Source organism: Drosophila mojavensis, unplaced genomic scaffold (assembly GCF_018153725.1).
Source record: "Drosophila mojavensis isolate 15081-1352.22 unplaced genomic scaffold, ASM1815372v1 contig_80, whole genome shotgun sequence".
Classification (NCBI taxonomy): Eukaryota; Metazoa; Arthropoda; class Insecta; order Diptera; family Drosophilidae; genus Drosophila; species Drosophila mojavensis.
The window spans coordinates 10,971,593-10,995,865 of NW_025318906.1; the positions used below are offsets into that span (position 1 = coordinate 10,971,593).

Consider the following 24,273-nt stretch of genomic DNA (forward strand, 5'->3'; position numbering starts at 1 on the left):
GAGTGGGAGAGAGAGAGAGATTAGTGGAACTCGTTCTTTATGTGCTCAGCGAACATGCACACACGCATATGTGCATATGTAAACTAAACTAACACAATAACATAATCTAGCTTTTACTCACGCCTCCCTTAGCACTCGAATTACACATACACATGTACAAGTAGACGCCCTCAATGTTGGAGTGAAACACTTGCACTTGCAACTCACGCACACACACACTTATGCATAATACCACTATACTTAGTTATTTGTAGCTGTGTGTCTCAATATCATTTTAAAACTATTTATTAAAGGCATATAAAAGTTTATCACTTACAAACATTTTTATAAAAAGTATCTAATTTTTACATAATTACACTTTTACACTTAACTAAATTCGTTACATATTAAAAAATTTGTGTGATGCACGCTTAAAAACGATAATGACTTATATCGCAGATCATTTATATATGAAATCACGACGCGTAATAATGCCTTCAATACGGTTCTCATTGTTGATCACTAGCAAATGGCGCAGACCCAAGGCCCGAAAGATATTGAATATCCTGGGCACCGAATCATACTGTAAATAAAATAATACATTAAATTGAATAATTATATATAAGTTTATAGATAACTTGTACGTACCGTATTGACGCGTACCGGCGATGGATTCATAAACATGGACAGATCAACCGTATAATTAAATTTTCGATCCAAGGGTTTCACACTCTAAAAGAATGAAATACATTCAAAATTACTTTTAATAGGATATCAATAGATATGTAGATAAAGCTGCTTACTTGAATGGAAGGGTATCGGGGATAAACATCTCGGAATGTTTGTATTGTTGTCTCCTGCTGCCAGAACCGTTGATTCTCCACGTAGAGCGACCTGAGCAAGATGACAATTAGTTGCGACCTCAAGATAATGCCACAGACACGTCCCTCAGAGCGACGATCCTGAAAGACAACATAAATTGGATTTGATCTAAGATCTAACCATTGAGGCTAACAGTAGCTTACGCCCTCAACATCATCTACAACAGGAAATCCATTGTGATTGCATTTATGGAGTACTTCATAGATGTAATGTGCACGATCGCGCAATTTGATGCAGACTACGGGCTTGCTAAGGATCGCTTGGGCAGTTAGTCCCTTGTATTGGGGCAGTGGTTCCCAGGGAAGCATGGGCACATGATTCACCTCGATGACGGTGTCGTAGATGCCATCATTGAAGTAGTCGCCCACCCATTTGGCGCTAATTAGCGCTATGATCAGTGGAAAGAAGAAGGACGTCTCCACGCCTGTCGTTTCCATCAGAATAACGGACAGGCTGATGGTCATGCGTAGAACGCCACCCAAGTTGGCAGCGGCTCCAATGAGGGCGTATTTGCCGGGATGCAGAAATTGCTGCAGAATATTCAGATATAGATTCAGCATTTACATCAGGAAAAATATAACTTACTGTTTCAGGGAACATATAGAAGAGGAGCATGGCCACAAGCCGACCCCAAGCAGCGCCCACCAGAGCCGTGGGAATAAACACACCCAAGGACACATTCAGCCCAAATGTGGAGCACGATAATAAGTAATAGACAATTGTGAAAACAGCCAGTGTAAGGATTTTATGAGAGCCTGAAAGAAAACAAGAAAATTAGTAAAAGCGTTGAAAGTCGATCGGAACAGCTCACCTGGTGGATCGTGGAAAAGCGCACGTACTGTAGCCTCTGGCGTTTGGAACCAGAGCGCCGCCACGGCATTATATTCGTTATCCTCGCAGAAGAGCTGCACAGGATGTATCGTGGGATCATTGCCCAGAGGACGACAGTCATTGATGTAGTAAATCATGGCGCAAGCCAAGGTAACGCCCAATATAGCAACCAACACAGCTTCACACACTTTACCAGCTCGCCAGGGCACAAAGCGGCTGCGAAATTTGTTGATTTGTGTATTCAAAAAGTTCCAGGCAGCTCCCATTAGACCGCCCATCACGCCCAGCAGCATGAACAGCGGCAGCTCGAAATACTCAAAGGTCAGCGGATGATCGAACTTGCCCAAATTGAAGAGACCCGTAAATGTCAAACCGCTCACACCATGATAAGCAGAGAGCACAATGTTTAGTGTGAACGAACTGATGATGGAGGCGATGAGCGTGCGCCAAATGAGATTCTGATTCCAGAAGCTGGCCGCCTCTTCCAACGAGAAGAGCATGCCGCCGATGGGCGCACCGAAAGCAGCCGAGACGCCCGCCGCAGCGCCGCCCAGCACAAAGTCTCGCTTCTCGTGGTCATCGCGAAAGGCCTTAAAGACGTGAAAGTCCTTGACAAATGTGGTACTCTTGCCCTGGGATATGCCTGCGGCCACAACAGCGCCAGCATGTATCATCGGTCCCTCCTTGCCGCCAGCCAGACCGCCCACCACAGAAGTAATGACTCCGATAGACTTTACGGCTAGCGTCTTCACTCGTACGATTCGGGGTATCTTCACGCCATTCAAATAGCTCTTGACTTGGGGTATGCCACTGCCGGCGGTAATGGGTTCAATGTAGGTGACCATTCCGGCCCCAATGGCCACTGGCACAGCACTGAGCAGTAGCCACCATAAATAGGGCAGAGCCAGATCGCCTCCGCTTTCATTAACAGTTACATTATCGTCGACAGCTAAACGAGAATAGTTAGATGATTCAATATAACCGAGCACTGTTCACATACATGACTTGAGGAAGTTGTACTTCAATTCCGAGAGCTCCTCGATAACAATATCAATGGTGCACGCAATTACAGCAGTTATAATGCCGATTAGTATAAATATGATCCACCGTATGATATGGGTGCGCAGCGAGAATCGATCCCTTAACCGGCTCAATTGCTCATCTTGAAAGAGCTTATTCTCACACACGTCATAGTCCAGGCTCTTTAAGGAAATTTGTATGCAAATTTAGATTAGATTTATATTGATAAAATTATTAATTAATATATATTACCTCATATTGCGTTTGCTCTTGTTGCGGAACTCCAGCTAACGATGCTGCCGTACGCGAGCGTACATGAAAAATGGGCTCGGAATTTTCATTTCTATTTGCAATCCCATTAGCACTGATAGTGCCCGCATCATAGCCAATGCTTTCCTTTACAATTAATATGTATAAATTTTTTGATTACTGCATGAGTCACTCCATGGGGGTAACGCTATTTCAATCGCAATAGTTTATGCTTACATATGTGGGCGGAGCTTCGGACTCAAGCTCTGCGTCCATGGTTAATAAGGATGGGACGCCTTCCTTATGTTGGGAATTCCCCGTTTCACCAATTGGTTGACAGTGACTTGTAGAAGGCTCTTCTGTACTTTCTGGGCTCGTTGCTGTATCCAAAATTTTAATATCATCATCATCGTCACTTGATAGATCATCATCCGGATCGATTAGTTTCTTTTTATCAGCCATATTAAATATTATTAAATCTGACTGACACAAACACTTAAAGCAAACAAAAAACAAAGTCGTATCTAATGTTCAGAGACAATCAGTTTTATTGTCGCACACACAAGTGTTTCGATTACTGCTAACAATCGAATACGTAACTAGTTCAATGTTCTTTGGAACAAAAATATACCAAAAGTATGTTATTTTATTTAGCATATGAATTACATGGAATGGCAAAATGTGCGCCGTTATTATTTTTACGAGGTCGATTCGAAATGAAAATTAGGATGCAGAAACTGAAATTTAGCCACGTCGAACAATAAACGTTTACGCTCGATTTCATTTCGTGCCTGCAGCTCATCCTTAATATCGGCCAAAGTGTTGTCAATGCGCATCAAAATATCGCGTGGAGGTCCGTTAACGAATGGAGTTAATTCCTGTCCGCGCGATACGCCAATTTGTACATTCTGCACCTCCTGGGTGAAGCGCCCATGCTCCATGTCATCGCTTTGCATCGATGAGCTTCTGCTGAGATCGATCGCCTCCGGTTGATCATATAGAGCCTGTGGCTGCTGCTCCGGCTTAATTGCATTGATAGGAAGCATGCGCGGTATACTGACCATGGCTGGAAAGTCGATGGCATGTCTGATCTGAGGACTCGGCACAAATGTGGGGCTTAACATGGTTGAACTTAGAGTTGATGGCTACAAAAGGGCATAGTTGATAGTCAGTATAGTATAAATTTGTATAGTTTACTTACGCTTTGCACACCTTGAATATGATTAGTATTATTATGAATTGAATTATTATTAGGAGTTGAATTATTATTATCTTGCGTTGAATTAATATTATTGTTATTATTATTGTCTTGATTTGAGGCCGTAACGGATAATTTTTCGGAACTTTGGCTATTGTCCGTCGACGAGTCGCTGATTGAGATTGACTTAAAAATGAGACAAATAGAGTGCAAAAATGTTATTTAGTACACACACATAATATATACATATATACACGCACACATGCATACGGAATTACTACACTATTTCTCATTCAAGTATGTGCTTGTAACAGATACATACATACATATGTAGGCTTGTAGTGTGCGTTACACTCTATCTTTTCATTTACATATGTATTAATATAAATATATGTATAAGTGAATTTCTAACGGTACATGGCTGCACTAACACTGTGATCTCACTCGCTCTTCATATCGTTTACGCAGTTAAACAAAGACAAAACATTTTTTTTGTTAGGTTTTCTTACTGTTCGTATGGCCGCTGCTTCCTCCTGTTCGTGATGCTCTTGCTTATGTCGTTGAAATACCGTTTTAATTTTTAGCTCGTGTGTCTCTGTGCTGTTTGGCACTTCTATTGACGAGCCGTCGGTAATTGCAGCTAAAGCTGAAATAGCGACCGACGATGTTGATTTTTGGCGACATTTAGCAATGCGTCGGTTTTTCATAATGCGATCCCGCCGTTCTACCAATGCTGCAACCTTCATTTCATGCAATTTGCCCAGCAAAGATGCATGCCTCCGCTATTAAATATTTGCAATAAAATTTGTACACTTGTTTACTTAGCTTTGGTCTGCTCGGTAATTTGCAAATTCTTGTATCTCTCGGCCTACCTTGATATGCATGTGAAAATTTCCCGTAGAACGTACACTGCCCCGATATATTCGATCCGGCGGACAAGAACAACACTTGACGGTCACATTGTCCCCAATCTGACTTTCAATGCGATAAAGCTCACCGTTTAATATATAGGGTACATGCTGACGGCGTTCTGGATCTATTTTCACTTCGCTTAGATTTGAGCCTGGCTTCTCGGCTTGTTCAAGTTCCTCTGTTTTTGGCATTTCATATAAAAAAATACCATTAAGCTAAGAAAAAAGCGATCCGCCGCCTACGAGCTACCGAATTAAATTGAACTTTTGCTATCCCAGTTCTGTAGATGTATGTGAGTGATGAAAAGGAAAAGAGAGCTCTCTGAAACTAGATACATACGCACATGCATCTGTGACTAATAAGTGCTGTTAAAGAGGAATTCAAAATAATGTCAGAAGTAGAGCAAAGCGCATACAAATACATAGCGTTGACAGGAAATGTCACTGTTCAACTAGTAGTTAATTTAAATAAATTGGTAAGTTTAGTATTTATATTTGTTTTAAATAATTATAGTCATTTAACATCGAATGTGTTAACAACTTTCATTAATATCAGGTGAAAAAGCTCAAGTTCATTTTATTTGCAGCTCAAATGCTTACGATTTGCGCGCTGTATATTTATAATTTACTCAGTTTGCTATCGATAAATTGGGTTATCGGTATGCTGCAGCCCTGGCTATCTCACGTTTTTAATTTTCTCATTTTTTTGTTGTAGCATAAACAATCAGAAATGACGGAAATAGGCAAGCCTAATATATTAATAACAGGTAATGACTATTGTTTAGCTACAAAAAGTAAATAACACAAAGTTATTAATGCGCAGGCACACCCGGAGCCGGTAAATCATATTTGTGCCAACGTCTGGCCGAGCAATTGAAGTTTACTTGGTTGGATTGTTCGAAAATTGCAAAGGAAAAGAATTTTATTGAGGAATATGATGAAGAATACGACTGCCCCATACTTGATGAGGATAAGGTATATGCACATGTTAATTAATAATTGTAGCTAATGCAGTTTTACTTCGGTGTAGCTCATGGACTATCTGGAGCCGCTGATGACAAAGGGCGGCAACATTGTCGAATATCATGGCTGTGATTTCTTTCCCGAGCGTTGGTTCCATGCCGTATTCGTTGTTACCTGTCCCAATAAAACGTTATACGACAGGCTCAAGGAACGCAACTACAATGAGAAGAAGCTAACGTCCAATATACAATGTGAAATATTTGGCACAATCTTGGAAGAAGCGCGAGAATCGTATAAATCGGGCATTGTGTACGAGCTCAAGGGAGAAACCAAAGCAGACGGCGAGCGGAGCCTAAAAACTGTTAGGAATTGGTATAGCATGTGGAAGCGCAAGTAAATACGGGGTGTTAAATACTAAAACTCTATTCATAGTTTTGTATTGTAAGAGGCTAAGCCCACAGTTTCCGTTTTTTTTTTTTAATTTTTTGAGTAGTTGCGAGCTCTACCTCACATTTGAGTTTTTCAACTATGAGTTAATATATAAGAAAATTATTGTCAAATGACTTTACCGTAAACCAAATTCGAGAATTTTTAATCATAGTTTAAACACATTAGTATGGATAGCAGGGCCTCTTTATTTTGACTCCCAAAAGATATATATATTTTACATATGGAAAAGCCTTAAAGTACACAGATATAGCAAAGAGTAATAACAACAACTAGATACGCGTCATTTTGAAGCGCAGCGGACCATCCGGCGCATACATGAAGGTCACAGCATAGTCCAATGGCGCATGATTGTATTCTAGTTTGTAGTTGCGCAAAAGCTTGGCCAGCAATATTTGCATTTCCAAATCAGCGAAGCGACGGCCCAGACACATGCGTGCTCCATAGCCGTAGGGCAATGAGGCAAATGGATGGAGTTTGCCAGGTGTACCACCCTGATGTTCTTTCAGCCAGCGCTCGGGCCGGAACGTGGCTGCATCTGACACATATTCCTCCATGTTGCCAGTGACAATTGTGGGGAATACGGCCTGGAGTTCAAATGTTATATATTTTAGAATATACATTAGATCGGATTAGATATACCTGTACGCCCTTGGGAACCTGGTAACCGCATATAACGCTGTCCTCTTGCAGTGTGCGTCCATTCCCTATAACCGTGCTGTACATGCGGAAGACCTCCTTGATGAATGCCTTTAGGTGGTGCATTTGGTCTAGCAGTGGAATCGTTAGTGGAGTCTTAGCATCCGGCAGCAGGCGCTTCAGCTCTTCGTGCACCTTCTGCTGCTCCATGGGCCGCGTGGCCAATTGGTATAGAATGGAGCACACGGCCATCGAAATCTGTGAGATGGAATACATTTTAGTTTGGCTGGATAGATAAGGAATTTACTCCTTCACTTACTGTGTCAATGCCCACGAGTATCAGATCCAATGCCATAATGGTGGCTATCTTTTCATCCTTCTCCGACATAATGACCTTCTCCAGCAGCGACGGCTCGCCTGCTCGTTGACTGGGATCCTGTGTCTTCAAGCGCTCTGTTGCGCTTTGTATATACTTCATGCAAACGCTGCAGATGGATAAAAAGGATTAGCGTATTTTGAGCTTGTTTGGCCTGGGTACTAACCCCACAAAGAAGTTCATGTTCTTCACATAACGCGTCCACAGTGGAGTGGGGAAGTAGCGCCAGTACGGCGCCTTCAGTTCCAGCGTGGCCACGTTGCGTAGAGCATATTTGGCTGCATCGATGATCTGCTGGGGCTCCGAATCTGGCGTCAGGTTATGCTCCAAGCAGCCTAGCCGCGTGTCTAGAGCCACACGACCAATGCCTGTGAAAGGGAGAACTTGATGTCATCTGGGAGGGATCTTTTTATTTGGAGACACTCACACTCCAAGGACCATTTGTGGATTTCATTGTCAAAGTCAGCTGGCAGCTCCTCGTTGCCATCCAACAGCTGTTCGCAACGTACCAAAAAGTCCTCCGTAATCACCTCCAGCGGCTGCAGATAGCGTCTAATGGTCGACAACTGCAGCACAGGCTTCTGCACACGCGATCGGAACTGACGCCATGGCTCGCCGTGACTATTTAAGATTAGGTTGGTATCACTATATCTATACTTAGATATATATGTTTATAGGTATTCTTACACGCCCACAACGCCGCCAAGTTCGCCGAAGAAATCCTTGCGCACGACGCTTTTGTATTTGACCAGACTGGGCATCGAGGGCCGGAAAGGCGTGGGTCCTTCACTGCGGTAGCACTGCAATCATTTAATCTTTATTAATATTTGCTCAGGCATTAAAGTTGTTGGCGGAAATTTGCAGCCCGTACATCACAAATTATGCTGTACTTGAAGTCGTGCTGCTTTGTTGCCTCGGTGCCCAGTCGAGCGTGTAAGCAAGTTTAGATTTGGTGGTGTGTATCTACCTGTGCCTACCTTTTCAATTTCATCAGCATCGTAGATGAAGAGCAGATCGGGCCTGCCTATAAGACCGGAGAAACGTACTATGCGTCCGTATCTGTCGTGCAGCAGCGAGGAGATTTTGGCCACATCCGATATGGTGTATTGGCCAATAATTGGCATAAGGCTGCAAGGTGAAGAGTAGATAATTGAAATGACTAGCTGGCATTGAATATGGCAAAGACGAGACTATTTTCAGAGTAATTCATGAAAACTTTGACAATTGTTCAAAGATAATCGTCTGTTGTCGCTATATCATATGTATTGTATACCGAAATTGCGTTATAAATTTCAAACGTAAATATACAGGTAACAAACCGGTAGCTCATATAATTTATTGTCGTTAGATTCTCATTTCTTAATTTGGGATATGTTAATATATCTTTTGCATTAAACATCCTCAGATTTAATTCATCTAGTAATAATTTAATTTAAATAGTAAATTTCATTTGTATATATATATGCATATACTGATGAGCAACAGGCTGTTAATTTGCTCCTTTAAGTTATCGATAATGTGTTCGATAAATTTCAATTGAACACGAAGTGGCGATTCCTAGCTCAATGACTCTCTTGACATCACCAAGTGCAGTTTTTTGCACACATTCACAAACACACTCCCATACAATGGGTTTTCGCATAGCTGAATAAACAAATACACAAGTCACTATTGTTTGCTTATTATTTTCAGCTTGCAACGAAAGATTCGAACATTTTGTCGACCTTGAAAATGGCGCTAATTGAACGCTAATCAAGAAGAAGCAGTTAACAGCAGCGCCGTATGTCTGTTGCTGCTGCTAACCAAATGCCCTGTTATAGCACTTATTGAACAGTGATTGGTAAGTGGCTGTGAATTACTAAAAAGAGAGGAAGAGTGGGAGATCGATGGCAGGGAAGTTGGATAAAAGCAGAAGAATTCGCAAAATGTTGGTCTTAGGTATTTGTGTGTGGCATAATGGCCGTTAGGGTGGGGAACGAGCGAGGAAACCCGTTTGGTCATGGTCAGTGAAATGATGTATGCTTACAAGCAAAAATCAACACTCGAACAAGATTATCATCATTGGCTACGCAGACACACGCACAAGCATACACATACACACGTATTCACATATTCATTCATGATATTCATGATTCAACAGTAATTGGGTCAAGAGAAACAAGTGAAATACAAAACAAAAGAACTGCAAACTCTCTCTCATTCCATCTCCCCCCCTCTCTTTGGCTATCTCTTTGTATTTGTTGGAAGTGCATTGGTTTGATCGCATTGCAGGCTATCCATTGAAAGTGAAAGCAACTTTGTCAAAACTTTTTTTCACTTTGTTCAATATTACGAACCGCCAGGTGTTGCCTAGTATGGGTATTGGCTTTGGTCCTGGTATTTCATTGTAGGGCAATGCATTTTGCCACTCGGCTGTGGCATGAATTCGTGGAGCTGCTGGCTCCTGCTCTAGATCCAAATGTGGACAGACTGCTGCAGTTCCAGCAGATGTTGCTGCTTCTGCGGCTGCTGCCGAGTTCTCACGTTGTTGTTGCTGTCCATCTAGGCGACGCTGTCGTTGCTCTCCTTGCAGCAACGGTGGCTGAACGCCAGCAATTTTTGATGCAGTCCGTCTGAAAGCAGGCGTGGCACAGTTTGTCGCTTTGGCACGCCAAATACATTTGGGCAGTGAATTCATTGTTTGCGCTCACAAAAGCTTTGACGTATTTAAAATTCCAATCAGATTTCACTCGTTTGCCGTTGATTTCAAATTGCTTAATGTTTTCTTTGACGTTGTCACACACAAACAAATACGCACATAGACACACACACACACACGCATAAACGCAGCTATTTAAAGCTGTCCATGGGCAAGGCAAGAATAACAAGAATCGGTTCGCGTTTTGTCACGGAGACAACTTCAACTTCCGTCGGACGTTGCACACTCGATGGCTGCCAGATATAAACTAGTTAAAAGCTAAGCTCGGCTCTTGGGCATCCGTCTGGACTGGGCTGGCAACATTGCTGCGTCGCGTCAGCTGCTTTCTAATGACTGCTGATGTTAAAGCGTGTGTGTGCCAGCGCTAGCGCAAGCACAAGCTTTGGCAACATTGTATTAACTTGAAATGTTGCAGCAACATATAGGCAGGTGTCATCTATAAACGAGAGAACTTGTTAGTCTATGTATTAATACGTATTATTTGTTTATCTTAAAGTCTAATTGGAACTAAATAATATGGCCTTTATTCCGATCAGTTGCGTATGATATATATTGCATTGTATTTAGATATTATGCAATGTATTCTATACATATATCTTATAGGCATGTAAGTTTTACATTTCTGCACTAAGGAATATTTCTTGTCCCTAAAATTGTTTTAAACTTTATGCTAACATATAGGTATATAACAAATTACGCCGCTTTACTATAAATGCATATCATTCCATGCACTCGCCCATTCGGAACTAAACATATTGTAATTAATTACAAATTCGTAGCATCAATTAAAATGAATTCAAACAGAATGTGAAATATTTACATATAAATTAGAACTATTCGTAGCCATAAATTCGTTAAAAGCTTTCGTTGTTGTACGATTCCTCATTCGTGTTGCCAACAAGCCTGGCAACATTGTTGCGTGCAACATCTGCTTGCGAAGTGGTAATGTCAACACGCATGCGCAGTTTGTTCAAGGTTTTGCAACATTCTGTTTTTGGACTATGATGCAGAAACATTTTGGTAGTTGCTAATCAATTTGATATGTAAATAAATAATAATACAATATATTTATATGAACTTGGCTTATAGCAATAATAATAACCTTAATGATGTGGCCTTAATCTGGCATCAGCTTATAGAAGTAGTCTATGCTATAAATTAGCAACTTAATAAAAGTTCTCTTCTGTATACATCTTTATATTTCTATATTTATAGTTTTTAATGTATAGATGCTAATGTTAGTGGAGGCTGCCTAGAATTACTTACATTTAATATTATTATGATTCTGTTGGCAAGAAGTCTGCAGATAAGTTTAAATGTTATGTTAAATAACCCGCATTTTACAGCATTTTGACTTATTTTCATATATTATAAATATGCAATTCTGATATATAGATATATTCTGATATAATAAACAGTTTTATGAGTCGCAACCGCCCATTCGGAACTAATGATCCGTTAACGGATAATAGATTATTATTTTAACTAAATATGAATTACGGATGGCTTCTGTTTCATTAGTAAACGAGTTATGAAGCCGATAACTGTGCCTTTGTTGTTCGCGGTGGTATTTGTGGTGTTCGCATCGATCGACTGCAAGCCTTGGAAATCCAAGTCCCGATTAACCAACCTCAAGTGCACCAGCTATGATGAGAGTTTTGCCAAGTTCGAGAAGTGCAAGCTGAATGTCCTTGGCAGAGGCATAATTGCCGGCGAAATATACATTTCGTTGCTTAAATTGCCAATCAATAATGTTCACGTGAGTTTCCAAATCAAAATAATGTTCAGGATTTGTTTGAGAGCATTTTTGTACAAAGATATGGCCGAAATAAAGATAAGCAGGACATCAGATTGTCAATTAAGGATTGTTCTCATTTTGTGATATAGACCTTATGTAGATCTGGTATTTGTATTGTCATTATTAAATCATTGCAGATCAACTGGAGCATATGGCGTCGCTACAATACATACCAGCCCTTTCTGCATAATTCCAGCTGCAATCTTTGTGAACTTTTAAAAAATTTAGAAAAAAAGATTACGTTCGAGTCCTTGGTGCTGAAAGCCATACAGTCACACTCAAACTTGAACCACACGTGTCCATATAATGTGAGTAGAGTGTTGGGATCTATGCACATAGAAGATATACAATTATACAATCCAATAATTATTGATTTTAGCACGATATTATTGTGGACAACTTGGTGTTCACGGACGAAATGCTGCAATCGCTGCCCCTACCCCAAGGGGAGTACAAAATACAATTGCGGTTCATGGTTGCCAAAAAGTGGAAACTAATGGTGGAGGCGTTCATACTGCGAGATGAATAACGAATCGCAAGAAATAAATATAGTAACTGCATTATATTGCAAGACATTCACTAATAAAGGGCATAAAATGAATACATACATTTTGGAAATATACATTGATTGGAAATTATTATGCATATCGGTCTGGCAACAATGATGCAGAAGTCAGTTGCTACGACTACGTAAGCTTGATGCAGCCAAGTTCTTTTTATTTTTAGCTAAACTAGTTTATTAGCTTATCTACATTTATATCAGAACTTGTTAATTATAATAATAATACCTTTGGCTGGCTATTCCCAAATTCTGATTCTAACTAAACAGTGTGACCTTCACCTAAAATTTGGCAGCTAAATTAGAATCTATTATTATATAGCTGTTAAAAAACATGCGCAAGATATTCGATTCCTTATCTTATTATAATCACACACATTGGCTTAAGAACGTTTTACCCATAGTTCTCATTAAAGAGTGAGAGTGAGAAAGAGTAAGATAGACAGTGAAAGAAAGAAAGAGAGAGCTGCAGTAATTGATTACAAATTTAGTGTATTAATATAAGCTAGATTTAATGATAATTTTTTCAACAATTCATTTAGTTCTCCAAGATCGACCATTCGGAACTAATTTATATATAATTTTTATCATCGATCGACTCTAGTAATGTAGCCCCTATGTCATTAGTGAAGAAGCTATGAAGCCGGTAACTATGGGTTTGTCAATCGCGGTGGTTCTTCTGATGCTCGCATCGGTAAACTGTCGGAGGTCCAGATTCACGAATCTCAAATGCAGCAGTTTTGATCCCGAATTTGCGAAGTTTGAGAAGTGCAAGCTGAAAGTCATTGGCAGAGGAGTCGTCTCCGCCAATGTATTTATATTAATGCTGAAGTTGCCGATTGATAATATATTCGTAAGAAATCCTTGGATTACATATAAAATACAACATACAACTAGAAAAACGGAGCTAGTGTCATTTCGATCAAGTGCTTAAAACAATTGTTCCCCATTGTCCCTATAAAAGACACGCAAAGTTAGGATAGCCAAAATGAATCACATCAATCCTAATAAAATTCTGACTCTAAAAAAATTTCTCTGTTTGCTATTAAATATAAAAAATACCTGTATTTAGTTTTATTTAGTTTTTATTTATTTGTTATTTTATTTAATTTATTTTGATCCTTACATAGATCAACTGGAGCGGTTGGCGACGTTATAATAGCTTCCAGCCGTTTCTATACAATTCCACTTGCGATTTCTGTCACCTTTTAGCATCTCGGAATAAGCTCTCATTCGAGTACATGGTGCTGGCAGCTATTCAATCGAGATCCAATGTTAATCATACTTGCCCCTACAATGTGAGTAGGGTATATAGTATACTTCCTATTATATAGGAAGTAGATATCCTCTTTGAATATAGATCTCCGAATATCTCTCACAGCACAATGTTATTGTGGATAACTTGGTGTTCGAGGATGGGTTCCTGAAGACGCTGCCGCTGCCCCAAGGCGAGTATAAGCTTCAGTTGCGCTTTGGCACTAACAAAGTGTGGAAACTTATGGTGGAGATAAGCTTTCAGCGAGATGAATAATGCCAGATGATCGTAATTAATATGGCATTGGACCATTTTATACAATCTGTTCCATATTTATTACAAAAATTTGGTATCAAATAAAATGCAAACACAAATATCTGTGCATTTAAGTAGTGTTAAGATTTGAGATTATTGTGCATAGCAATTTGATGAAAATTCCAGATAAATTTCGTTCAACTGCCTTACAATAAATATGAAGATGCGGCAGACAAGTAGAATACAAACACTTTTAGGCATTGAATTTTGAACACATCAAAATACGATACAAAAGAGTCGGAATCCTTATAGATATCATTACATATATATGCGTACTCATATAGTTAGATAAATGCGTAAATGCTTGGCTGGCTTTACTAATGGATTACAGTCTAGAATGTATTATTTTAGCGGGCTTAAGCTAGGAGTGATAACAAATGAAAAGTGAAAGTAGGATAACGGAAAAATAAAATAATCAAATGGCACGTCTCAAAGTCGAAAACTAAACGAATACAGAATAGACATAGGCTACATATACATATAAATCGAATGTCTTATGATTTCTTTTGATTTTAGATTATTTGTAGATACTAGAAGAGACTTGGCTTAAACTATGCTTTCATTGTTGATGTCTTCGTTAGTTTTTTTGTGTTTTTGTTTTTTTGTTTTTTTTTAGTTGTAGTTATGAATCGATATATGGAGTATATATACGTTTAAAAGTAGTTTCCATCAATAAATATTCCACTGGCTGTGCACAGCATTGGGAGGAGTTCCTTCACATGAATTGCTTTAAAATTAACTAGGCTAACATATACCTATATGTATATATGTATATGTATATATGTATATGTATACGTATAATTAAATGTGTATATGGCGTCGCTTGTATTTACAGTTCTATTCGTTCATATATCGCACATGCAACTAAAGGCTAAGCTAGTAACTAAAAAGAAACTATTTTAACTTAAAATCTTAAATTAAAAAACTAAAAGTCAACTAAAAACAAAACAATTAACATTCCGAATTGTTACTGCTGTTGTTGTTCTTGTTCTTCTTCTTTTTTTGTTATCTAGAACCGAGCTAATACTTTTGGCCTTCTGGACTTCGGTGTTAACACTCGAACTCGTTGGCCGTAATGGCGCTAAGATCCTTCATGAGGCCCTCCAGATTGGCCATCTCTTGGTTCAGCTCCTCGGTGGATGTGCTGGGCGCCAGTCTTTGTATCTCATCGGTGGAATGCGCCACAGAGCCGCCGCTCTGCAATCGATTGGGCGTGGCTGCCGAAAATGAGGGTTTCTTATATGGCGATTGATTCTGTGGACGTATTGTGACAGCAGGAGCTAGAGAGAGAGAGACAAAGAAAGAGAATTAGCAGGAGCTCAGCGGGACTGATGCGCTACTTACTGTGTTTGGTAATGGGCGTGGCACCGCCAGTGGGCGGCGGTCCCGGTACACTGAAGCTCTTGAGCGGATGTCCACGCTTGGCGCTCTCGATGGTGGACACGCAGCCATTGCCAGCCGCGCCTGTGCCGCCCTGCGCCCCGCCCGCATAACCAGCATTGCCACTGCAGAGAAAGAGGCAAAAATCAATGAACCAGTTTATACATTTGTTCTGTTTATCTGTTTGTTCTGTTTTTTTTTTTTATCAAGAGAGAAACATATCGAACGTATTACGCTGGCACATGGAAAAACATTGGAGCTATGGCTTCGTGCGTCGTCGGCAATCTTTGCCCAAAAAGTGGAGGACGCGCGCCTGCTGTATGTGCTCCGCCTTGCGGGCCAGCTGAATGTACGGCATACGATCAGCCGTGGTCATGATGCGCCAGGCATGCGTTGCCACCTCGGTGACCGTTGCCGCGGTGCGCATTGTGTAGACGCCCTTCAGCTGATGGTTAATCAGAATCTCGTCCAGGCGAAACTTGTTCAGGAAATTGAGAAACGGCAAGGGCGATGCCATCAACAGCAGCTGCTGCTCCACATAGCCCGGCAACGTTCGATGGTCCAGCTGGAGCACACGATCAGTGGGGCCATGCACCAGATCGATCTGAACACTGGGATCGATGCGCCCCCAACGTGTTCGATTGCACATTCTTCTCTTCCTCAGCTTTTATTTGTGTTTTCTTTTTTAGTTTTTCTTTTTTAGTTTTTTCTTTTTTGGTTTATTTGTCTGCTTTTTAATTGCTTTTGGAGTTTTAAAGTCTACAGATCATAATGTGAAAGAATTTTTGGTATATAATTTACTAGAACAGATCGAAATATTAAAAAATCTAATCGTACAGCCTCCTACAGGTCCAAAAGTTTTGATAGAAATGATTAGATGTTTTCGGAAATAAGAGAAGGAAAACAAAATGGAAGTTGATAGGAGACTGGAGCCTCCAAGCATAGATGGACTTGGACTAACGAATATCTCTTTCAAGAAAATACTCTGCTTACAGAAAAATGTATTATCTTGGGCAGATCCTATTCCAGCACTTACCAGAAGTTGGCATCGTAGCCACCGTATGGATGCTCCGGCGTCTGGGCCAGCGAATTGTTCTGCGGCTGGGTGAGACTCTGCTGGGAGAGACCCGTGTCCATGGTCATGTGCGAGCGATTCTGATGATTGTATTGGGTACGCGGATATTGAGGTCGCTCCATGGTTGAGTTCATTGAGGTGGCTGTTGGTTGGAAAACGAATGTGGCATGAGTATTGGGATGAAATGGGAGCTCCATTCGATTCGACTCACTCATGTAGCCGGCAACGTAGGATCGCTTGTCCAGGGAGTTGGTCACGTGCGGCGGCACCGGAGTGTCCACCTCGTATTCACTGTGCACCACAGAGCGGGGCAGGGTCAGGGCACCGCTGCTGGAGGCGTTGTCGCTGCAGACAGGCGTGGCAGAGTGCAGTCCCTTGTCAATGTTCTTCAGCTCCATTTGGTCATGATGTATCCATAGGTCTGGGGGCTTGGGCACGCCCACATTGTTCTTCTGATAGCTAATTAAGAAATCAATGTAATTAGTTAAGGCTGAGAGTTAGGTATAAAGCTGTCGTCTTACCTCTTCTTGGTGTGCTCTGGCGAGGATTGCGGCTTGCGCCGGCAGAAGAGCAGCAGACCCAAGAGCAAGAGGACGAGCACCAGAATTGTGCTGCCAATGATGATGTAGAGCAGATTCTGATTATCGATGCCCTTGGCAATGGTGTCCGCCTCCTGCATGATGACCGCGGCGCTGGTGGTGAATGCCGTTAGGGCAGAGAAGGGCGCATTGTTGCCGCCCTTGGTGGTGCGTGCCTGCACCTTGAAGTAGTAGGTGGTGTAGGGCTTCAGGTTGGGCAGCATGAGCATCGTCTCATCGCCGGCAAACGCCTCGATCGCCCAATCCCGGTCCCGCTTCGTCGTGTCTGTCGTATAGTAGACATTGTAGCCAGTTATCTGGCCAACTGTGTGCTTGGGCGGCAGCCACTGTACGATCACATTGTGCGGATTCTGCTCGTCCAGGCGCACGCTGACCTCCCGCGGCGGCGTAACGGGCACATTCTGATAGGTGGTGTTCAGCACCGACATGGACCATGCCGACTCGCGCCGACCCTTCACCACCTTAACGGCGAATTCGTACTGCGTGTTCGGACGCAGATCGTTGATCATGCAATTCAGATCGGTCGTGTTGTGGTAGCGATAGCGATTGGAGCCCGTGATGCCGTAGCTGACCGTGTAGTGCCGATTGTCGGTCACGTGCTGGTTCTTGTTCAGCATCGTGTCGATCCAGTACACGACGATCGACGAGCTGGACATGGTAATGGCGCGCAGTCCAACTGGCACCTCCAGCGGCACTGGCACATCGAGCGGCTCCTCGTCGCGGGTCTTGATGTTGTCGTAGATGGGCGGGCCGTCGCCCTTTATATTGCGTGCTCGCAACGATACCACATACTCCATGTTCGACTCGAGATTCTTGAGCACATGATAGCGTTCCGTTTCCTTCAGCTCAATGGTATTCTCATCGGGTATGCCACGGCCCCAGCCCAGCACATAGTTGCGTATTTTGATCTCCGGTTGCTGCGGCGGACCCCAGTGCAGTCCAATGTTATCAGCGCCTGGCTGTATATTGATCCAGACGGGCTTGCCCGGCACCTGTGTCTCATCCAGATCGTTTTCCAGCGTAGTGGCGCGATACCACTCGGTGAACGGGCCGGAGCCATTGACAGTCATGGCGGCAATCTTCACTTGGTACTCGGCATTGCGATCCAGTGAGTTCAGCTCGAAGTAGCGTATATTAGCAGGCGTGCTCTTCGCCTGGGGCGCATCCTTCAGCTTGCGATAGCGTATCTTATAGCCCGTTATTTGGCCATTGCAATCCTCCTCAGCGGGAGGCTCCCAATGCACTGTAATGGACTGTGAATGGCAAAGCGAGAAATTAGCCTAGACTCTAATGGAGGAGTGCTTCAGTTACTTACGCTCGAGCTGGTCACCTCGAGGGTGACATTATTGGGCGGCTCCGAGGGCGTTGAGGAGAAGGTCTTCACCTTCAGCTCAGCGGAGGAGTCGCCCATGCCATTGCGATTGAAAGGCACCACGCTGATCACATAGTCCGTATACGGACGCAGATCGGTGAGCAGCAGCTCCAGCGACGTGCTGTCATTGTATCGATCAGCACCGCTGTCGTTCTGTGGAGGATGCGAATGGTGAGTAGCTGGTAGACAGATGGTTAAGGACTCTGAGTGCTTACCTCGGAGTAGTAAACACGATATTTGAGTATCTCGCCGTTGGTCACGGTGGGCGGCTGCCAGTGCACGTAGATCTCCTTGTGGCTGCGCGCATAGGCGTCCACGTTGCGTGGCGGTCCGGCGATGTTCACCTCGGGCAGGGTGCTCGCCTCGAGGGGCAGCGAGGATTCACCGATGCCAAAGTTCGTGTTGGCCACAACACGGAACTGATAGGTGCGACCCGGCAGCAGGGATTGTATGCTGACCTGCTGATCCTCGTGCGACTGGGTGACGATCTTCTGCTCACTGTGTGAAAGGAATGAGTCGATGAGTGAGTGATCTCATTTCTAATCCATGCCGACTTACCGTTCGCTGTTGCTCACGCGATAGAAGACCGTGTAGGAGACCACCTCGTTGGCGTTCTGCAGCGGCTCCTGCCAGCTGAGCGTCACGAAGCGGGGCTTCACAATCTGTGCCACCAGGTTGCGTGGCGCACTGGGTAGGCGGGCCACTAGACCGCTGCTCAGGGGCTTCACATCGCTTGGAATTTCCTCGCCTGCGCTTAAATCTGTTGAGGCAAAATTGGATGTGGGGGACATTTGTTGTTGTTGTTGTTGTGTTTGTTGTTGTTGTTGCTGTTGGTTCTTGTTCTTATGCTGCCAGGAGGCCAGTATTTTATCAGCACTCGCATCGTCATACTCATCGTCAAGGTCGTCCGAGTCCTCGTTCTGTCGCCGCAGCGCACTGATCTCGCCCGCCCCGTAGTTGCGATCGTTGAGCGGCTGTTCGATGGGACGCGCAAATTTGCGCAACGGAATCTCGGCGGATTTCTCATCCGCATAACTGTAATCGTCACTGTCCAAGTCTAAATAGCTGTTGCCACCTGCCTTGGTGCGCAGCTCAGCCGAGTTGAAAGGTCGTCGTCGTCTGTTGTTGTTGTAGTTGTTGTTGCTGTTGTTGTCGGAACTGTGCAGGGATTTTGTTGTGTGGCCTTGATGTTTACGTTGTTTGATTTTGGCTTTGGATGGGCGGGAGTTTGGATGGGATAATGAGGGATTTGATAAACGGTTGGCGGAAATCATGATGTGGAGTGGAAAAAAAGCAAGTGAATAAACAATAAGTTAATAAATTAATTAATCAAATCATAGGGAAATTAATCAAATTCGCTTTTTGACTGCCCACGCGTGAGTTGGGATTCGAAATATCAAATATTACTTAGAGGATGTTTAAAATGTTATTCAAGGCATAGTAAACAGGAGATATGGAAGAGATAGAATAGATAGCTTCATATATGTACAGAATTCCCAGTATCAAAGGAATACTTAAGATGGGAAGGAAGATTTTAGATTCTGATATGAATATATATAGGTAGAATTTAAATTCTAATTGGACTAGTTATTTGAAAGAGTATGAAAAATATTGAGTAAAGAAGTTGAAATTTGAAGAAGTTTAAAATTGATACTATGTAAAAATCGTTAATTATTATTATCTGAATCTCACATGAGAAAATTTAACTATATCACTTTATGTAGTTAAGATCTATTAAATCAACCTTAAGACTTTAATAAATGTTGACTTCATTCAATTATTTTTTATTCTTTACTTAATCTGAACAAGACTTGTATAATCATTCTGAGACTTAGCTTTTACAGAAAATTTAACTCAGACGGGGTTTACCGAATTATAGTCTCTAATGGTTTTAATAATATTTCAGAACTTCTTTTGATATCATCTCGTAAAGGATCAAACTATAGACCAACTATATACAAATGATTTTACAAGGTAGCTACAAAGCCTCCATCATCTACTTCCTAATTCTCTCTATAGGCTCTATTTCGGGGCAAAAGCGAATTAGTTGGTTAAATGAAGGTAACTTATATTTAGAAACAATACAAAACACATAGATACAAACAGATACGCACACACACACATATATATATTTATATTTTATATTACTTATATACAAAACATATGAAATTATTTTACAAGAGCTGAGGGAATTCGAGGGGTCGGGAAGCGGCGTTAATTTCGTTAAGTGTGGTTTATGATACAGTTAGAGGGCCGATTGCGTAAGCTGGAGCATAAAATACTGGACACCAAGCAAGTAGAGTCTACCACTACGTATATACAATGGGGCTGGCAAGTCTCTTACCTCCTGGCGGCACAACACGCAGTCGAGCCGACGCCTGAACGGTGCCAGCGGGATTGGTGCCGACGCACTGGAACATGCCCGCGTCGGAGTAGAGCAGTCCGCGAATGCGCAGATTGTGCCCGTTGACAAACTGCAGGTATTCGTTGGGCGTGATGACGTCGCCGTTCTTTAGCCAGCGAATGGTCGGCTTGGGCTTGCCGTGGATGGCGCACTCCAGGTTGAGCACCTCCTTCTCGGAGGCGGTCTTGTCGCGTGGCGCCTGTATAAATTTCGGTGGCACCTGCACTTGCACCGTCGCCTGGGCGTCCAGGGAGTCCACCGTGTTGCTGGCCCGGCATTGATAGTTACCCGAATCGATGTCCTCGGCGCCGGATATCTGCAGCGAGCCGGTGCCGGTGATGGAGAAGCGTGAATCGAGATGATTGAGATCGAGCTCCTCGCCGTCGCGTAGCCACTTGATCTGCGGCTTGGGCACTCCATTGGCCACACAGTCCAGCGTGACGGTTTCGCCCTCGCTGACCGTCTTGGGCGACGGTCCCACTAGGAACGAAGGTGCTACCGCTTGCTCGGCACCGGCTTCCACGGGCTTCTTGATGTTTAGGCTCATCTTGCTGCTCAGCTGGTAGCTACTGCCCGAGGTCACGTTGCACTGATAGGCGCCCCGATCGTTGGCATTCACCTCGTCTATCTCCAGCGCTCCATTTGGCAGCATCACCATGCGCAGCTTGTCCAGCGGCAGCGGCATGTCGTCCTTGTACCACTGCACCGTATGCTTTACGCCCGGCTGCCAGACATGCTCGCCCACAATGCAACGGAAGTACGCCGTCTGGCCGGGCAGCAGATACGACTCGATGAACTCCTGATTCAGCTCCGGCTGCCGCGCTATGGCCACCAAGGCCGGACGGCTGAGGACGCTGCCAATGCCGTCGGCGCTCAGCAGGCACTGGTAGGCGCCCGTCAAGCCACGATTCTCCTCCACAGAGCTGATGTAGAGCGAGCCGTTCTTCAGTTGAGTGCGAAACGTGTCGCCCACAACGCCCAGATCCTGGCCATCAGGTCCGCGCCAGCGTATGGTCGTTGGCGTGGGCGTGGCCTTGCCCTTGCTAGCCGCCTTGCCGGCGCACTGCAGCAGCACTGAGTGGCCCTCGGGCACGACAGAGTCCTGCGGCTCCAGCGTGAATATGAGTGCTAAAAACAAAGAGAGAAAGAGGAGAGAGAGAGAGAGAGAGAGAGAGAATAAGTGGATAAGTTGTTGTTTCTGTTCTTGCTGTATGCGAGTAAAAGTCACCACCATGTGACCTGGTTGGAGCACGCGCATCCACTTGACGCGGCGCAGTGGAGGAGGCGACACAAGCAGCTGCAATCTGTCAACTTGAATAATTAAAGCGACAAAAGCCTTGTCAACCACCGACCCCCCATGCACCCACGCCACCCACTCTTTGTTTTAGGCTCGCCCTGAGGCTAGACAAATATTTGCATTTCCACTTTGACCTCACTCTCGCTTTAGCAGAGCGAGGGAGAGGGGCAGGAGCTGCTGCCAATGAATATCTAACATACTTTAATGGCAACAAACGCCCGGATCGAATACCAAGCCTAAGCCCCAAGCATAGGTCGACTTGAGGACCGCCGCTAGGCTGTTGCCGCCAGCCCCAGTGGTGGCACTCCGGCTGCGCTGCCTTTGGGGCCAAGGAGATAAGCCCGACGCATTGTTTCAAATGTCAAATTATGTGGAGCTTAAAGCCTGCTCAAGGGCTGCTAATGAAGGCAGTCAAGGCGGAGTTTGCAGTTGAATTAATATGAGAGTTTAAATTTTTAAAGGAAGAGAATCAATATTCTCTTGAGTTCATTTGAGAAACTTATTTGTACATAGATATATAAAAAAAGTCTCTTCTATGTTCTCTCCTTTAATTGAAAGAATTTCTCAAGCAATCGCCCTGCTTTTCGAGCTAGTTTCATTTCCCGTTTAGCCTTTTTCAAGCCAATTTGCGTTTGCTAGCTCCAGTTGCGTTGAGCCTTAGCTGTTATATTTAAGTAGCATTAATTAGGCATCAAGCAGTCGGCTGGGCAATGCGGCGTCTTTTATAATTTGCAAAAATTTATCCAGCTGTGCAAACGAGTGCCACAAACGCACATACTTCAGGCGCAGTTTGAAGCAGGAGCTGGAGTAGTTAGGGAGGCAGTGGGAGTGGGAGTGGGAGTAGTAGTAGGAGTACGAGCTGCTGCAGGTGCAGCCGGGTGGGTTCATTTATTGCCGCACGCTGTGAGGCAGTGTGGCAGAGCCCTCTGCTGCTGCTGTTGCAAGTATGTTGACCGCACGTGAACTCCAACGGCACTCGCAACCTCTTGGACTTTTTTTTTAGAATGTTCGCAATTTGTTCGCTTTGTTTTGCTTCCGCCTCGCTTCAGCTTCGGGTTCTGCGCTCTCGAAAGTTTTAGGCGACGAGTTTACGAGGCGTGTTGGCTCCTTGAGCTCATTGCCGGGGAATACCAAAATATGTATATGCCACGACATAAACTGCAAAACAACTCAACTGTTTCCCTTCGTGCAGAACCTGAGAAGCTGCCTTTGCTCATTGCCCCCTGTCTATTGATTGTGCAATTTATTTTCCCGTTTCCTTTCAATTTCCAATTGGCATTTCTATTCCATTTGCGTCTGGATCATATGCTGCTGCCACAGCTCTCGCTAGGAAGTCAAACATTTAAAGTTCCGACGTGCGGCTTTTATGGTTATTGCCCCGCGCTCTTGGGGACCCTCTCGAGCACCGAGCTCCGAACTCTGAGCTCACATTTTGCGGCTTTACGTGAGCGCCGCGACTCATTGGCTGCCTGTCACATTTCACTCGATCCACGTAATACAATTCGCAGACATACGGCCCCTCCAATGCTCCCTATGCAAAATACCCTTAGCCTGCTTCATGTTGAAGTGCGGGCGTATATAAACGGAGTGATAGAAATTTGTCTAAGTAGAGCAACCTTCTCTTTTGTTGTGGAGGGTGTTTGAGTTCCTAATGTAGAGATGATATAATATCAATATAGATGTATATTTAAGTTCTCAAAGCGAGAAATTATTGCATTTGCATATTCGAGTCGCAATCTCTTGGATCTAATTGAAGTACTTAAAGAGAAACCCTTATATATTATCGATTATCGATAAATACACATGTAGATAAGCTTTTTTATTTGAAGATTGTTTTAAATTGATATGGTTACTGATATCATCATCCAAGGTTCTTTTCATTATTGACATCAACTTACATTATATTATATCATTCATGCGTTATATTATATCACTTTTCCACAATTTCCACTTTCATCCATTTACAGGGTATACACACAGTCAGTCACTACTCGTGCCACGTTTGAAGTAGGCTTTATAGCAGTCT

At 43.3% G+C, this 24,273-nt stretch overlaps 8 protein-coding genes across 13 annotated transcripts in view; 3 read left to right on the forward strand and 5 right to left on the reverse strand.

Annotated features, from left to right (window-relative positions):
- Positions 1–267: 267 nt before the first annotated feature.
- On the reverse strand, positions 268–3,424 carry LOC6579453 (H(+)/Cl(-) exchange transporter 7). Its single transcript, XM_002005313.4, has 9 exons — positions 3,199–3,424; positions 2,965–3,108; positions 2,693–2,894; positions 1,673–2,641; positions 1,447–1,616; positions 1,005–1,391; positions 783–941; positions 628–711; positions 268–562 (listed from the first exon to the last, which is right to left on the reverse strand). The coding sequence occupies exons 1-9, from the start codon at positions 3,421–3,423 to the stop codon at positions 440–442; spliced, it is 2,463 nt and encodes an 820-aa protein (XP_002005349.1). The 5' UTR covers position 3,424; the 3' UTR covers positions 268–439.
- A 62-nt stretch (positions 3,425–3,486) lies between these two features.
- Positions 3,487–5,428, reverse strand: LOC6579454 (protein stand still). The gene is made up of 4 exons (XM_002005314.4): positions 5,032–5,428; positions 4,669–4,941; positions 4,163–4,345; positions 3,487–4,106 (listed from the first exon to the last, which is right to left on the reverse strand). Exons 1-4 carry the CDS (start codon positions 5,260–5,262, stop codon positions 3,660–3,662), a joined length of 1,134 nt encoding a protein of 377 aa, XP_002005350.2. The 5' UTR covers positions 5,263–5,428; the 3' UTR covers positions 3,487–3,659.
- A 297-nt stretch (positions 5,429–5,725) lies between these two features.
- Positions 5,726–6,613, forward strand: LOC6579455 (adenylate kinase isoenzyme 6 homolog). Its single transcript, XM_002005315.4, has 3 exons — positions 5,726–5,837; positions 5,894–6,045; positions 6,101–6,613. The coding sequence occupies exons 1-3, from the start codon at positions 5,801–5,803 to the stop codon at positions 6,428–6,430; spliced, it is 519 nt and encodes a 172-aa protein (XP_002005351.3). The 5' UTR covers positions 5,726–5,800; the 3' UTR covers positions 6,431–6,613.
- Positions 6,614–6,648: 35 nt separating this feature from the next.
- On the reverse strand, positions 6,649–10,478 carry LOC6579456 (probable cytochrome P450 301a1, mitochondrial). Of its 2 annotated transcripts, none has more exons than XM_002005316.4 (8): positions 9,832–10,478; positions 8,473–8,623; positions 8,183–8,295; positions 7,923–8,116; positions 7,662–7,863; positions 7,439–7,604; positions 7,123–7,377; positions 6,649–7,067 (listed from the first exon to the last, which is right to left on the reverse strand). In XM_002005316.4, the coding sequence occupies exons 1-8, from the start codon at positions 10,170–10,172 to the stop codon at positions 6,753–6,755; spliced, it is 1,737 nt and encodes a 578-aa protein (XP_002005352.1). In that variant the 5' UTR covers positions 10,173–10,478; the 3' UTR covers positions 6,649–6,752. The 2 variants fall into 2 exon arrangements, with proteins under 2 accessions (XP_002005352.1, XP_032585390.2); XM_032729499.2 differs by lacking the exon at positions 9,832–10,478 and adding an exon at positions 8,815–8,915.
- Positions 10,479–10,527: 49 nt separating this feature from the next.
- On the forward strand, positions 10,528–12,594 carry LOC6579457. The gene is made up of 3 exons (XM_032729500.2): positions 10,528–11,952; positions 12,129–12,299; positions 12,371–12,594. The coding sequence occupies exons 1-3, from the start codon at positions 11,725–11,727 to the stop codon at positions 12,518–12,520; spliced, it is 549 nt and encodes a 182-aa protein (XP_032585391.2). The 5' UTR covers positions 10,528–11,724; the 3' UTR covers positions 12,521–12,594.
- A 95-nt stretch (positions 12,595–12,689) lies between these two features.
- On the forward strand, positions 12,690–14,081 carry LOC6579458. The gene is made up of 3 exons (XM_044010567.1): positions 12,690–13,466; positions 13,681–13,848; positions 13,932–14,081. The coding sequence occupies exons 1-3, from the start codon at positions 13,188–13,190 to the stop codon at positions 14,079–14,081; spliced, it is 597 nt and encodes a 198-aa protein (XP_043866502.1). The 5' UTR covers positions 12,690–13,187.
- A 10-nt stretch (positions 14,082–14,091) lies between these two features.
- Positions 14,092–24,273, reverse strand: part of LOC6579459 (neogenin) — a 48,579-nt gene continuing 38,397 nt past the window's right edge. Inside the window, exons 2-10 of one of the 5 annotated variants that reach the window (XM_044010670.1) lie at positions 20,891–22,078; positions 19,105–19,729; positions 18,762–19,044; positions 18,490–18,699; positions 17,097–18,427; positions 16,787–17,034; positions 16,537–16,720; positions 15,465–15,625; positions 14,092–15,400 (exon numbers count right to left, since the gene is read on the reverse strand). In XM_044010670.1, coding sequence (XP_043866605.1) covers positions 15,171–15,400; positions 15,465–15,625; positions 16,537–16,720; positions 16,787–17,034; positions 17,097–18,427; positions 18,490–18,699; positions 18,762–19,044; positions 19,105–19,729; positions 20,891–22,078 — 4,460 coding nt within the window. In that variant the 3' untranslated portion in view covers positions 14,092–15,170. Of the gene's footprint in view, positions 15,401–15,464; positions 15,626–16,536; positions 16,721–16,786; positions 17,035–17,096; positions 18,428–18,489; positions 18,700–18,761; positions 19,045–19,104; positions 19,757–20,890; positions 22,079–24,273 lie in introns of all 5 variants that reach the window. The other 4 variants (XM_044010669.1, XM_044010671.1, XM_015163694.3 and 1 more) reach the window with 4 other exon arrangements.
- On the reverse strand, positions 15,656–16,479 carry LOC26527408. The gene has a single exon (XM_032729501.2). The coding sequence runs from the start codon at positions 16,147–16,149 to the stop codon at positions 15,760–15,762; it is 390 nt and encodes a 129-aa protein (XP_032585392.1). The 5' UTR covers positions 16,150–16,479; the 3' UTR covers positions 15,656–15,759.